This window comes from Nanorana parkeri, unplaced genomic scaffold, assembly GCF_000935625.1.
Source record: "Nanorana parkeri isolate BGI_ZX_2015 unplaced genomic scaffold, ASM93562v1 scaffold1116, whole genome shotgun sequence".
NCBI classification, from domain to species: domain Eukaryota; kingdom Metazoa; phylum Chordata; class Amphibia; order Anura; family Dicroglossidae; genus Nanorana; species Nanorana parkeri.
In genome coordinates this window covers 117,686-134,328 of record NW_017307384.1, presented here as the reverse complement: position 1 = coordinate 134,328, position 16,643 = coordinate 117,686, and the positions used below count along the sequence as shown (strand labels likewise).

The 16,643-nt window shown below is 39.2% G+C and overlaps 1 protein-coding gene across 1 annotated transcript in view; it reads right to left on the bottom strand.

Moving 5' to 3' along the window:
- Positions 1 to 248: 248 nt before the first annotated feature.
- LOC108796441 (matrix metalloproteinase-18-like) overlaps positions 249 to 16,643 on the bottom strand; it is a 42,486-nt gene continuing 26,091 nt past the window's right edge. The window contains exons 7-9 of the mRNA XM_018567922.1: positions 12,030 to 12,196; positions 8,361 to 8,532; positions 249 to 499 (exon numbers count right to left, since the gene is read on the bottom strand). Coding sequence (XP_018423424.1) covers positions 249 to 499; positions 8,361 to 8,532; positions 12,030 to 12,196 — 590 coding nt within the window. The remainder of the gene's footprint in view (positions 500 to 8,360; positions 8,533 to 12,029; positions 12,197 to 16,643) is intronic.

Genomic DNA, 16,643 nt, shown 5'->3' with positions numbered 1-16,643 from the left:
AGTCAGAGAAAAAGATTTTACAATGAGTACAAAAAGCCTGTTTTCTTCCACAATAAATTATGAACTAAAGTAAGCCTAACTTTAATAGATATCGCTTTTTCCAGTTCTAGAATTAAATTATGTAAAATATAACTCTTGCCACTTGTAACTTTATTGAAAAAGAAAATAACAGTAAAAAATTTTCAGTAACTATAGAGACATTAGTTATTTATGGACAGTGGATAATGGCGGCAAGCAGCACTGCATAACTATGGTTTAGTAGACTCGCATAGAAGCAGTTGGTTCAAAGGTTTAGCTTGCTGAATCTGGCCATATACCCGATTATGTGAGTAGGTGAGCATTAGAATTTTCTGGAACTTTTTTCTGCCAATGAGGTACATCTCATTCTTCAGGCTCAGTGCAGCAGTAATTGGTAGTTTCACGCCAAACCAGTCTTCTTCCAGTGACTCTGGTTTTGTGCTATTTCCGCTGACTGGGTCATACAAGAAGTATTTTTTTCCTGAGAAAAAAGGATAATGATTTAAAAATACTACATGCAGACTTAATATCATGTCCTAACAAAAACAACCTATGAGCATATAGATAAAGATTTCAAGGGACTAAATGTTGCATAAATCATCTAGTATGTGTTAGAGAATATCATATATAAAATATTTGTTCGGGCAATTTATGTTCTACTTTTCCCGACATGTAAACATGAAATACAAAGGCTTCCTCTCAAACTGAATGTTATGCAGTTGAGTGCACATGAACAATCGGAGAGGTAATTTATACTACAAACTGTTACAGTTAGAGACATGTTGCATATACTATTCAAAATCCACCTTATATACTGAACGCAATGCGTGGATAAGCTCCTGCCCGGTGAGTAAAAATGTAAAGAGTTTTGGTTTAAAGAGACCCTGTCGCCACAGCGGCACTCAAATTTAAAAGCATACCTGCTAAAAGAAGAGGTAATGTACTGACTTTTGTGGTGGCTAGTGTCTTGAAAAGCCGCTGCATCACTGCTTCCCAGCAATGCTTCCCCAATTGCACACATGGGTTTCTCCCACTTGCATCCTGTAGTGACATACAAGCTGGCAGTAGGAACCAGCCTATGGCAGGGGAGCTGGTATTCCACATACCTGGAGGTGTGAAATACTTGCAACAGCCAGGAAGCAGCAAAGCAATGGCATTTCACGACATGAACTGCTGCAAAGGTAAGTATGTTATCTTCTTTTAGCAGGTATGCTTTTGTATACAAATGTCCTTGTGCTGACAGGGTCACTTTAATAATGTCGTCTTCCTCAGAGGGGTTCTGAGGAAGGGGGCGTGCCCCCAGAAACGCGTTAACGCTTGCCACTCGCTGCTGGAAGACGACTTCGGTCGCGAGCTGACTTGGCTGTGCTGTGGCATCTGATGGGCGATAGCCTCCTGTGAGGGGAACCATTGAATATGCTTGTGTCACTTTTCTCTTGTGAGAACATTACCATTTTTTAAAAGCAAATTATTAAACGATCCTTCACATGGAGTGGGCGCTCTCCTTTTTTGTCATTTTATAGAAGTTAAGGTTCTCTGCCTTGTGGAGCTGCCACAGTGTGATCAGGTGGAACCAATTAAGGAGGAAGGCTTGCTATGATTCATTTGCGCTGGGAAGATTTTTGAATACTTTTTTGATTTTACAAGGTTTGGGTGATTTTTTTTACCCCAATATGGTGTATTGTTTTGTTAGACTTCTTCATATTGCATATGTACAATTTATAGTATTGAATATTTGCTACATATTGCTGGGTGTGTGCCACCATTTATTGCAATGTGGAAAACATTCTATAAGACCTTGCAGAAGAAGCTTGAGACCTGGACCAAAATTGGTCAGAAAGATATCAAATCACTAGGTCTTTTGCTGCCCATGCTGGGATAGGTCTTTCCTAACTCAACACAGTGATCTATGAAAGTGTTCACAATTTTTCATCCAAATGAACTGGCATAAACTATGTGGATGTCTATTTGGGACTGCAAAACTGTCACTTTTTCCAAGACTGATATTAACATAGGCTTGAGTCACAGTTATTGGTACCTCCTTTGCATATGTTTTAACACATACATTCTTTTAATATGTAATGTCATACAGTGGGCTTGTGCTAGACTGCATGCTTTGCTCCTGTACCACGTGTGCAGTGCCAGGCATTCCATCATGTATTGCATTCACTTTTTGCTTTCTGGCTGCCCTTATAGTGGTTTAGAACCCCTGGGTTACTTTAAACACGGGACTCTCAAGGTACTCATGTCCTCAGACAATCACCTTTATGCCCCTTCATGGCAGAGCCCACCTCTGAGAGACACCCAGCCTATCCTGACCAGTATTACCAGTAATCTTCCACACACTCTCTTCTTTAGTTGTTACCACAGCAGTCCAGCCCACTCAAGCTTGTTCTCAGGAGAAACCCCCATCTAGAGGTTGGGGAAAGGATCAGACCACACAGAGAGCAATTTCAATATTTCACTAAAAACATTGCTCTGAACAATGTATTACATACTTCAGTCATCCATTTCCTTGGTGATGGCACAACCCATATAAACACATGATGGTTACCAACTATAGTTGAGTGATGAGAATAGTCAAGGTGTAGCCCAGAGCAATGGAGAGGTTATTTCCTAGAGTCTTGCATCCCTCCTTAAGTGAGTAGTCCCTTGTCAAATAGTCCTGCTCCTGTCTCCCTTTGCTTCCCCCTAAGGGGAACCTGACAGAGCTATACAGCGACTACATATTGGTAGGCCTGGTCCTGTGCCTTGCCATGGACAAGCCTGCTGCTTCTTAAAAACCCTGAGCTGCTCCCCAAAAACGATATACTGTAGATGACTGAGCCCTTACAATAGAGCTCCTGGAGCAGAGATCTACCTTTCAACTCCACAGTGACTCCCATAGTCACAAACACTTAACAATTATCTCTGGCACCATGTAGTTGGCAGATAGGGGAGCTACACTCTATCAACTCTGCCCACTATCCTACACTCCCCATAGGAAAATACAGTTCGCCCACCTGCTAAACCTCCCCAAATCTCTCTTTGTGTGCAATCCACCAAGTAAGCTGTACAGTCTTAACAGAGCCTTTGCTATGAAAATAGTGGCTGAGCTGCACAGTGCCCTTACTTGCTAGGATGCAGAAGGGTGCACAATAACAACCTGTGATGCTGTGGGGCCAAGGACATACATGTACATCAATTCAAAACCACAGGCGAGCAGACCGGCCATTTATGTACAACAGTTGGTCCTAAAGTGGTTAAACTACTCTGCATGGCCATTCTAAAACACACACATAGCAATCAGTTTATTACAAGTTTTCATGATTATGTTGTTGGATTAGTTTGCCCCATGGCCTCTTATATGTGGGTCATACAACAAAACCTTTAAGAAAAAGGATAGGGGAACACTTTTAGATTGTATATCCTCAGGGGCAGGGCCCTCCTTACCATCTTGTCTTGAATTGTATTGTGATTGTAATGTCTTCCTTATATTGCAAAGCGCTACGCAAACTGTTGGTGCTATATAAATCCTGTATAATAATAACACCAGCAATTTGTCGCGAAGGGCTCCCTAGAACATAGCATACCACAACATTTTACTTTGAAACAAAAAAAGCACAGAGGGTTTGAAAGTGTTAGCATTGAATATATTCCTACTAGTTTTCCATTAGCGGAAATAATCCGTAGACTCTGCAAACAGAAACTTACTGGATCTAGAAACTATCCATAAATACTATGTCACCATCTGGTCTAAATGAAGAATTGGATGTATAAATTATTCTATACATTATTCCCATGCTTTGCAAATCTCTTACATACTCCACATTGGCAACATTGCTAACATAGTGTTCTTTCAGTGCATTCTTTTTTTTCCCAGTATTATTCATACCCCTTATTTCTAATCCTTTTCTACCCCCAGGTAGTTTACCACATACAATTTTGGTTAACTGTTGGGATTTACTGATGGAATGTATTTTTAAAAAAATGCAATGGATCTTTTTTCCCATGTTGAGTAGGATATATTATTTAACAGCCTTCATTCACTTTGTTCTTTTAACTGGTTCTCCATCTACTGGCTATTTGATTACATACTTTTACATATTTTATATTATTTTTTATTATTAATATTAGCTTTATTTCTACATACAGTATATACTGTATATTTTTATCCCTACGCCTTTTTTCACCTATACAAACATTGCATACAACATATAAGCCTTCCAAAGTATTTATTCGAATTTAACAGGCACATCCTATGTATATTTTTCATCTATTTTATATTCATTTCTTAGGTCACTTAATGCATTTATTTCAAACTCTCTATACATTAAACTAGTGAAGGCTGACGTATTGTTATTTAGGTATTTGCAGGTTTTATAGTTTTAGCGCTGTCCCTCTTTTTTGCTAGCTTTTTATTTTCAGTGCATTTTAGGTTTAAGTTCCCTTATTGTTTTAGCGTGTCTCCCCTTATATTGTACTTTACTGTTGGTTCTATTTGCACTCTGGGACACACCCCTGATTGCCCTCTAGACTTTTCTCCTGCCTCTCGGGCTATTTGTCTGCTGTCAACAGCCCCCTTAACTAGGCCTGAAAAAAGAGGAATAAGTCCTTGAAAAGCACTACAAAAAGACAGAATGCATCCGGAAGTATACTACAAACTCAAGAGGTTTCCATGCAGCCCTGAGTGCACTGTATTTCCCAACAGGGATTCTTGTGATCCTGACTGCATGATTAAAGTGTTGCTGTTGTTAATGTCCTCTGTGTGAGATAGCATACCTCCAAGAAACCAATTTAAAAAAAGACAAATTTACCAAACTCTGACACTTCTCAGAGGCATACCAGTGTCCTTCCATACTTTCTATATTTTCTAAATCAAAAGGCGTCAGCATACTCATCACCAAATGTTCATAACCCAGATACAGGACACCCAGGGCTGATATCTATTCATCAAGGAAAAAATGGGAAACGTCCAGGTCATTTTAACAAATGTTTACCTACCAGATACAGATCAATTAACATCCCTTCTCCCCAGCTACATGACTAGTAATGGCACATTACTCCCGGGAGAAAACTTCAACTTTGCATACGACCCCTTACTTCATGTCTCCAAGTGTCCCTTATATCTTTCCTTTTACTATCTAAAAACACTTAATCAACACATGTCACTTTGCACATCCGCTTGACAAAAAAATTATTTGTTTCTCCTCTGTGCACCAAGCATGTTCCTGGATGGACTTCTTTTTAGAACCACATTAATCTTATCACTTCTGCATCCATCAACAACGTACTGCTTTCAGACTATGCTCACGTCCACTTACTGCATAAACATGTGGCTATCCAACAAAGGAGACCCTTTTGTTTGCTCGGAAATAGTGACTGTAATTCTCCATCAATGGTTCCCCCCACCAACCCCCTCACAGTTTGGGAGGCGCACAAATATGTGAAATGCGGATTTTTTTTATCAAACACTGGATGCAGTTAAAAAAAAAAAAACAGAAAATATTAGCAAACTATTCTACCACACCAAATGAACTTGAATCTGCCAACAAAAAATCCCAACACAAAAAACTTAACAGTTTACCAAACAGATGTCATAACGCAGAAATCAGATGCAGCAGTGAGGAAGAAATGTTGTAATTCTTGGTGTCTCCATGCATCCATGGGGAAGATTCCATATCGTTCCCTCAATTCACTAATTGGTATTATACCCCCTTGCTGTAGGAATTTGCAGCTGCGTACATCTCTTTAAAGTGCCCACTTTTAAAGAGAGTTGTTCAACTTGGAGAGACCACATAAATCCCCCTACTGGAGAAAGTGGGGCATTAGAGGGATTAGACAATCCCTCTGTTCATTGTTTCCCACAGGTTGAGAGCATCATGGGTCATAAGGGAGGCGATGTCACATAAATTTACATGGCGACCATTGGGCATGAGTCAGGTTTCTGTCTGCCATAAATGTTTCCAATGAACTTGGAGGAAACATGAAAGTGCCAGTTCACTATTCTTTGGAGCACGATTGCTTTGTAGTAAAGGTGGACATCTGGAATTCCCAAGCCTCCCAACTCCATGGGCCCCCACAAAACTTTGTAAGCGAACTGTAGCCTTTTGTTTTTTCAAAGAAAACAAAGAAACTGGCTTTTGAGCTTTGCAAACAATACTTTGGGAAAAGAAATGGGGATCATCTGTAGGTAGAACAGAACTCGGAGCAGCACATACATGTTTAGAATGTTTATTCTACTGGGCCATGTGAAAGGGGACAGGTTTCAGCCAGAGAGATCCTTTGCTATAGTGTAAATCAGAGGCTTGTAATTATTAGCATATAGACGGTGGTAATGTTTTGTCAATTGTATGCCTAGGTATCTAATGCAGCCTGAGGACCATGAAAATCAAAAAGACTGCTGTGGTTGTAATGTCAAGGATGGGGGGGGGATTGTGAGTGGTAGGATTTCTGACTTGTGCAAAAAATTTGGGAGGGTAATGATGGGGTCGGTGACAGCTTATGTTCCTGAGAGCATATATAGACCCCATACATCTCTGGATTTTTTTGTCATGCACCAAAATACTGCTGTTCATGCCATCAGTGACATTGTCTAACAATTAATCTGTTGAACTCATTAAGAGCAGACAATTACATTCTACAAGGGGAGGACTAGCTACCCTGGAATTACATTAAAACCACGGACCCATTTCTGCATGTGTTGATGCCAATTCCCTTCCCTCGGCCCTGAGACTAGGGGATCAAAACTCTACCCAGGGAAACCCTAAACCTCTTTACAGCAAAAGCTAAACACCTGGGTACCAATTTCTTTCTAGCTAACCATACAAAGACCCCCCCACACACCTGCTTTGCACTTTACATCTACATTATCCCACTCACTGACCCTCTGGGATAGATTACGAAAACAATACTGCTGTAAACTTTTTGCTGCCAGAGAATTTTTTGCATTTATGTTAAAATGCACATTTCAAGCCTGAAAGCAGAGACCCTGCAGAAAAAAATGGTGACAGTTGCAAATATTTATGTCACACGATAATTGCGCTACTGTTTATGAAATAAATAGAAGTTACATAATAAAATACAGTTAAATAAACAAACGCAAAATAATACCTAATTTCATGCTAAGAAAAAAAAAGATGAATTTGCGATGAGTAAAGCAATACCAAATATGTCAAGTCTCAAAATTGTGTCTGCTTGAAAAATGGAAAAAGACTACAGTAACCCAAATTATACATAGGTGATGCTTTAAAAGCCTTTACAGATTATTCATTTAGAGTTAGCCATGAATGATGGGCCAATAATTATTGCTCTCACTTCGTCTGTGGCGCAATCAATGTTTTCATACGCATGCACATGTTTGCATCTATAAGTATGTTGGGGTTGGGGACTTTGAAATTATCCATAGGTGATGTTGTAAAAGCATTTACAGATCATCAATTTAGAGTTAGCCATGAATGATGGGCCAATAATTATTGCTCTCACTTCATGTGTGGCGATACCTATTATGTGTGGCGCAATCAAAGTTTTCATATGCATGCACACCCAATGCACATGTTTGCTTCTGAAAGTACGTTGGGGTGGGGGACTTCGAAATTTTTTGGAGTGTTTTTTAATTTACTTTTTAAACATTTTTTTTTTCTCTTAAGGAGACCTGAGGGGTCTAGTGCCCTAATGTCACCTCTGCACGCTGTTGAAGAGAATCGAGCAGAAACTATGCTAGATCAGCTTCTTCCTGGACAATATCGTCCTGGGTTTAACTGCACTGAACCTGGAAGTGCTCACAGCTGAGTGCTCCCAGGTTTATAGTACCCAGAGTAGATCAGCAAATGGATGTTCACTGATCTTCCAGTGCTCTCCATATTGACACCTGCTATGATGGTTACAGGCACCCAGAAAGAACAGATGAACCTTTCCTACATGTCAAAGTGATCAGGCAGCCCCAAAGTGATCAGGCAGGTTCTAAATCCAACCTGTGCAGATTTGCCCAACCTTACTCTTGACTTCCTATTATACATATTATTGACAATATAATACTGTCATTTTTTTAAATAAGTTTTTAATTTACTCTTTTGAGCCAGTTACAAATTTTGACCCAGTAGCCTATTTTTCCTCTAACCTACAGCAGAATGAAACTGCAAAAAAATGTCATGCACAGGTCATGCAGCTTGGTGAGATCAGTCTAACGTACTGGAAAATACAGTAGTCTGCACCATGAGCTGGTAGGTCCACTGTACAAATCAAATATCTGCTATTCACTAGAGTGACAAACATCAGCATATCTGAAGACCAGCTGGGATTATAACTTTTGAGCTGCATATATGTGTCAGTTGGTGATTTAATTTATAAAATTAAAATGTTACCTTTGATAAAAAATATCCTCTCTTCCCGAATAACTTTACCTCCCTTAGCTACAATGGCAGGCTGAGTGAATGCAGCATCTACGCTGTGTGGAATACCAGGAAATCCTTCTTTTATCGCTTTTGGATAGCCTGCTTCAATTTTATCATTTTCATACTTCCAATATTTAGTTCCCTGTACAAATGTAAAAGTAGTACAAATGTTAAACTCTGCCAATAAAACTTTAGCAAATAATTCTAATGGGAGGAATAAGAAGAATCAATTGTTTAATGCTATAACCTGGTAGATTTCCAGAAACACATTTGTTGGAGACAAATTTTACCATCATGGGACTGGTACTGAAGAGAATCTATGACAGCATTTAAATCAATGCACTACCAATGTAACTGCTATTTTAACTTATTTAAACAAACAACTTAAGAAACTTTAATTTGTTTAGTCATAAGACATAGCTATTTTAGTATCTAACCTACCTTACTGCTGGCCCTATGTGTAGTAATTTTCAGTCAGTTTCTGCCCATTTTGATCCATTAGGAACAGTAAATACAATCAAAAGGTAATGTCATAAACTAAGGAATAGACCACCAGAATGCAGTTGACTGTCTGAAGACAAAATGTGTCTTTTAATGTTTAAAATGTTAAGTTGATTGATTTTATTTCATTTGCAAATTGTGCACATTCACATACAAACTGAAATTTGAAAGCACACGTAATATGACATTTTTCTAGTTAATTTTCCTTGGTAACATTTTTCATTAGTCAATCAAATTGGCACAGATAAATTGTGATTGTCACATTAAACATTAAACATGACTTTAAAGTAAACACTGCAAAAAAAACCCCAAAAAAACAAAATATGTGCTTACTGAAGATGCACTATGTTTTTTTTGGTCCACAGAAAGAAAAAGATTCCCAGAAATGGGAATCTATTGCAAGGGCTGTGCATGTATTTTTTAATTTTAAAATAATGTTACCCTCATCCACTTTTACCTAAATGTAAGGCCCGCCCCCCAAAAAATAAAAATAAATGTGTGTGTGTGTGTGTGTGTATAGACCACCAGAATAGACCACCATATATATATATATATATGTATATATATATATATATATATATAGTGAAATACCTACCGAAATGGTTAAACAGGCCACTTGCATAATGTCAGAGCAATCTTTGAGTAAACATGGACATTGCAATTGGACTTTTGTGTACAGTAGTGTATAGCGACAGGATCAAGGTTGTGTACATACTATCTACTGACTTTTAAGTTCAAAAGAGTATTTCTTTGTACACGTTAAACGTTAAAAATCTGCAAGAACGGTCATGCACCAAATATACAGATAAAGTAACTGTGTGAATCGACACACAGGGGTTGATTTAACGTATAGTATTCATAGTTACATAGTAGATAAGGTTTTAAAAAGATATAGGTCCATCCAGTCCAACCTATGTGTGTGTGCACGTCGGTTTATTTGTGTGACAATTTGTTTTTTTAAGAGTATGTATATATTTTTATATCATGCTCAGTGAGGAAGACATCTAGAAGTGTTTTAAATTTGTCAGTACTGCTAGCTGATACCACGACTTGGGGAAGAGAGTTACATGTTTTTGCTGCTCATAAATAAAGGTCTCTGTAATTTAAGAATTTAAGATTAACCCCTTTCTCCTTCAGCCTTAAATTGTGACCACATATCCTCATATTGTTACCGGCTTTACAGTCACCATTGAATAACATGTACAGAGTAATCATATCTTCACTTACGTGCTTCCTCTCTAAGGGAAATAGAACATCCCTTCTGTTGCCTGGTGACCAAAATTGGACTGCTTACTTAATATGAGGCCAAACCAGCATTTTGTAAAAGGACAAGATTATCAATTTATTCCTTGAATAAATACCATAGCAGCTGTCTGACATTGCGTGCTATTACTATTACTTTTATTATTAGAGGTCCACTAGGATCCCAAAATCATTTTCCATCTCTGAGTCTCCCAGTGTAAACCCTCCTAATGAGAATGTTGACTGAAAATTTTTAGCACCAAAATGCATAACTGCATCCCCTTCTTTATCTCGGTCTTCCTGCTAGCTGTTGCTACAGTACATCCTGTGCTGAAGCAATAGAGAAACTGAACTCTTAATTCCAACCTCAGTGTTGTTTATAATTAAACAGAATTTGTCCCAAGTAAGAACTCTACACACAGAACCCTAGCCCACTCAGAGGCTGAATCATTTACCACTACTCTCTGTACCCATTCTTGAAGCCAGCTTTTATCCATGTACATATAGCTGACTCCACTTCATTAAATCTTAAAAAAGTTTTTAGATAAATCATTTGTGGGGCACATTGTCAAATGCTTTTGCAAAGTCCAGATAACTTACGTCTACTGTCCTTCTTTATTTTAAACTACTAATAACGTCTTCTTAAAATGTTAACAGTTTAAGACAAGAGTATTTTGTTTTTTTATAAATCCATGTTGATTGTCACTTAAAATAAGAATTTCTATTTTCCAAGATTAAAATATAAAATACAGAGTCGGGTAAATAGACACCAAACATATCAAGCTTTAAAATTGTGCGCGCCCCTGAAATTGCAGAAAACGACCACACCCAAAATTGGCCATGGGCGACGCTTTAAAAGCTTTTACTGCTCATCAGTTTAGTGTTATCAGTAATTAATGGCCCTAAAATTATTGCTCTCACTCCGACATTCGCGGCGATATGTAACATGTGCGGCACAATAGGCGGAATCGTCATTTTCGCACGTTGGCGCACCCGACGCATGTTTGCGCGTGTTATTTTACTTTTTTTTATTTGTGACTTTTTTTAGCTTGTTTATTTTTTTGTATGCTTTAATTTTTTTTAAACTTATTTTTTTACACTTAACTTTATTGCTATCACATAGGGGACCAAGACATTTCCTATGTGATAGCCAATTTACATTACAAGTCCTCATTATGGAGACATCAGGGGTCTCTAAGACCCCTAATGTCACCTAGGGACCCCCAGAGAAGCTGATGAAGCAAAGATCTGCTTCATCAGCTTCTCACCGGTGTTCTTTACCCGGAGAGTGACACTGAATGCAGGAAGAGATGTAGTATACATCACTTCCTGCATTCGGGGACAAAGAAGAGATCAAAGGGAGATCGTGTACTGATCTCCGTTTGATCTCCACTGAGAGTATCGCCGTGTCGGTCGCAGCCAGACCGGCCACAGCGGAGGTACGGGGGGGCGCACACCCGCAGCTCCTGCAAGCGATCGGGCTTGAATGTAAACAGCCATCGCTGGCCATTTACATGCTTACAGTTTCCCCGCTCGCGTGCACGCTGAGTGCCGGACACGAGCGGGGGAGAGGCAGGACGTCTTAAGACGCCCTCACACGTTTACAAAAAATAAATAAAAATAACATATTACATTTTTTTTTTAAAGTTAGAATAAAAAACAAACATTTTCGGTTTCGGCCTGACATTTTTTTTCATTTCAGTTTCGTTTCGGTTTTGAAATTTTCATTTCGGTGCACCTCTAGTTTTGATGAAAAATTGCATTCGAATTGACGTTGAACAATCAGATTGCAATGTGTGTGGACAGCATTAGTGTTCTCTGCGTTTGTGCCATCAAAAGCTGGTTGCAAGTGACCATTGCCACTTTATTAAAGTAGCACTTTTATCCGAAAATTACCTTGAAAAAGAAGATTTTTCCATCTTGGTCAGCAACTGGGTTTTGCATCCTTATTGCAGCATCAATGGAAGCTGGGAGCTCTTTCCATTTAGAAGATATCAGCTGCGGGTGTTTTTTCTTTGGTGCCATTGGCAGTTTGCCATGGCTAAGGTCCCAGAAATATTCACCTATAAAATATGTTGTGTGATAATAAGGTAATTTGCACACTCCAAATAATGTTATTAGAATATCTCATCATTAATACTTTTGAGCTATAACACAATAACACATATGTTAGGGGTTCTTTACTATATACATAGCTACAAGCAGAACAGTCAAAGAAAATCATAAGGATCTTAATTTAAAAAAATGTTTTAAGAAAAATGGCAAATTACAAACAACTAGTGAGATTTTTTTCTGCTATTGTTTTTGTACAAACAAAACATGTAAATGTGGTACAGTTACTGAAAATTTTAACTTCGACCATGTCAACAGATCAACTAACAATACTGGGGAGTGGGAAGACATCATAGTTAAGTGACCTGATTGCTGATTGGTTAGCAGTATCGAGTTACTAGAATTTTCAGTACAACTGTAGAGGGCTTGTTTATTTATGGGCTTGTGTTACTTTTTCCTTTTTAGATAATGATAATGGCCTGCATCATAGAAGCCCTTGAACCTGTTTCACCTGAGAATCCAAATTTTATTTTGTGACAGTTTGCAGTGAATGCAGAAGAAATAGAGCTGTTTGTGCTCTATAAAAAGTAAGACATGAGCTGTTTTCTTTGATGACTATTGAAAAAAGGATCTGAAAAGACTACCATTGGAAGACTACTTGGCTAGTAGTTTATCAATACATGTTAACCACATGGACAGTGAGTACATACTATAGAGATATTTTAGTAGATTCTGTGAACAGGACTAGCAATTCTTTGTTGTGTGTGTGCAGTTTGGATGTGGTGGCACCCCGATTTAGCTTGCTTCTAATGACAGATATGTCACTTTTGATGGTGATGGTAAATAGTGTTTTTTTTTTAGGAGAACTCTATTCAACATGGAATTATTAAAACAGTGCCATTTGTTTCCTCCTAACAATAATGCCACCCTAAAATTATAAAAGCAAAATATAAAAAAAGTAGACCAAGGGGCTTTAATGCAGCATTGAGGACACATTTTCATATACTGTAAAACTTAAAATGTCTAAAACCTTGTTATTAAACAGCATATTAAAACATATTAAATTGCAAGTCCAATACACAGTTCCATCTTTTATGGATTAAAAAAGCTTACAGTACATATACTTAACTTCGTTACGCAAGATTGCATTCACGGCACTCTCATCTGAAGAGCCTTATTGCCTTATTCTTCCGCACAAAGTGCTCCTGCCTTCCTCACCAGGGTTCCAGCCTAAAGTCTCCTCAGTGTACCACTTAAATTGGCTATCAGTCTTACCAGCTCAGTAAGGTGACCAGTTGGAGTTTTTCCAATACATTTATCAGATGTATTATCTGCCTCTTGTTATTTTGGCAGCTCAATCCTTTCTACTGCCTTCTCTGAATAGCAAAATTCTATTGTAGCACTAGTCTCTAGTGTTTTTTTTCTTTTCCCTCCCATTTGAGATATTGCTTGTTACGTCCTGAAAATGCGTGGTGCTACTTACTACTCCTCTTTCTTATATATTCCACTATATACACAAAGTGTATTCCCAAGAAGTTATTATTGCATACTCACTCAGCAACTTAGAGATTTGTATGAGACCGGTAACATCATATAACCGTTAGTGTGGCTTAATGGGGTTGAAAACACAAGATGAGAGTAGGTTTAGCATCCAATGCACTCTGCCCCACAGTAGTAATAATTTGTTATAGATTGATCAGGTGAGTATACAGTCCAAGCATGTCAGTGGTGTGGCAATGGTTACTGACTATAACCCTTAGCAGATTACTAATGTCTCCTAAAGGCAACACTCTCCTCCGTACAGCAAGGCAATCTTTTCCCCAACACAACAAGACCAGTCCCTGGAAGCAGGCACTCAGGTGAATAGCCTTTTACACACAGCTACTGACAGTTCTTAACCAAGCTTCAATAGGGTGGTAAAAATGACAGGTTTTGGTATATGCAGTATGGAGGCAAGCTGTGCCTCTGATAACCCGGGTACTTGCGGTTCCTTGCTGGAGGTGGATCGCAGGATGGTCTCGCTCCTTTCCTCAATCACAGTGGAGGAGTAGTGAAGGTAGGGTGGCAGTCCCTCGATCGGTCTGCGACTGCAGGGAAGTGAATCTTCAACGTTCACTGTCACCAACAGTTGGACGCCGAAGATTCAACTGACCGCGGCTTAAGGAGGCTTGTGCGCGTGCGCTGGAGGGAGGAGCTAGGTTACGCCGGGCGCGTGCGCGGCCCCCGCATCGCGGCCCCAGAACGATATGGGGTAAGTTTCTTACAACAGTACAATAAAGATGAGGGGAGAATAAGAAGTGGAATCTCTTAAAGTCCCTTGTAAATAGTTACAATGGCAGAAGTAAATAAGAAGTGTGAGATTAAGTTAACTTGTCGGTGTGAGAAGGGAAGAATATATGACTAATGTGAAGGAGGGAACTGGTAACCAGGGAGAAGATTAATAATAGACGTAGCAGAGAGGAAGAGTTTGTCCATCAGCATGAGAGAGAAAGGGCTTGTCACTAAGATGAGGGAGGATATTGGTTGCCATGGAAAAAATACAAAATATGTGCATGTAGTGAGAGATCTACACACACGCCTGCAGCTCCTGGCGAGGAGGCAGAGGAGGCTCCTGGCAGAGCTGGCCCATAGTAGGCTATCATAAGGAGTAAACAGGATAGGAGAATTACGGTAAGTATTTGATAAAGAATTTCCTGTAATATATTGAAGCCTTAGAGCCCAATATTTTCAGGTACCGTATATATAGCATTTAATATAAATAATGCCCATGCCTAAGATATATAAACCTGATGGTTAGTCAATTCACTATGGGGGTTACTCACAAAGCTGCCAAAGGCAGCCGAGTGAATAACCCAGCCGAAGTGAAGTGAGCCGAACTACGTTCAGCTACTCACTCCGGCTCAGTACGGCTGATTTCAGCCGTACATTGGCTGAAATCAGCCGTACATCAGCTGCCTTCGGCTGCACTTCGACTCAGCCGATTCAACATCTGGATCGGCTAAGCCAAAGCTCTGGCAGCTCACTTGCTGCCATTCGCCCCTATTCACATAGGGGCCAAACAGCAATGAATGAATAGCCGAATGCAGCCGAGCGGCATTAGGCTCGGCTACTCTGCTCAGTACCTCCGTGGTACTGAGCAGAATAGAAAATCAATGAAAAAAGTCGGGGGGAAAAAAAAGGTTGAAAAATGTTAAAGATGTAAATAAATAGTAAACATTTAAAAATAAATAAAGATTTTTTTTAAACAGAAAAAAACAATTGGGGAGGAGCTAGCAGTGACCGCTAGCTCCGCCCAACTGTTTCCTATTGGCCGGTACCTGATAGAGTCTTCTAGCAGGTGCCAGCCAATGAATAACAACTAGGCAGAGCCGGCTGCAAAATCACGGCCGTTTGCCCCCTGCTTTGAGTGTCACTTCCGCATATGCCTTCGGCTTGGCTGTGCCACCCGGCAGCCTTCGGCTGCTGTACGGGCTATAGTGAATTGCTCGTACTGCAGTCCTTCGATTCAACCGAAGCGAGCCGAAGGATCAGCCGAAGCTACGGCTGGATCTCTATCGGCAGCTTTGTGAATTACCCTTTACGTGTTTTGGATAGAATAAATCACATTTGGCAGATAAATCATCCTTTGACATTCCATATAATTGCAGTAGGAACAGAGACCACATTTAAAAGTGCCCAAAGGCAATGTTGTACAAGGATCCCTTTTTTCTTAGACTCCAAATGACTTGGCACTAGCATATTGCGCACTAAAGTGCTCCTTTTGAAAATAATCCATTATTCTTCAACAACAAATTGTTTTTATGTTGCCATTTGTTAAAATGGGCCAGTGCTTTTGCATAATATGTCTAATCTCCAGAGCTTCATTGTCAAAAGGGGTTAAAATTCTATTTTTTTGAGTTTCCAAAGTTACAAAATAGGTTTCTTAGCAATCGGTATAGCAGAAGCTGCCAGAAGACATTTTATCGCTGGACGAAAAACAGCCCTTGTGATTTACTGTTATTTCAGGGAGAGAAACATTTGGAAACTCAAAAAAGATGACTGATAACCCCTTATAACAACAAAGCTAAGAAGATTAGATTGATTATGCAAACGTTCTGGCACATTTTAACAGATGACAACATAGTAAATCATCATTACCTTGGGTACTTTTAAATGTGGTCCCTGTTCTTACTGTAAATATATAGATTGTGCTAGGGCACATATATGCGGGTTTTGTCCAGTCAATGCAACCTGGGGTCCTGGCTGTTTTAGAGGTGGAAAAGCTCTGTACCTTGTAGAACATATGTATGAACATATATTTGACATGTATTGTATCATGTGTGTAACATAAGTATTTATTTTATGTATTTTAACTTTAGTTTTTTTGTCTTAATTAGGGTTCAGGCTTAATGTACTTATACAAGTAAACCCAGTCCTGAGGAAGTAAATATTGCCAAACGTTATCGACTGTGGACAGTA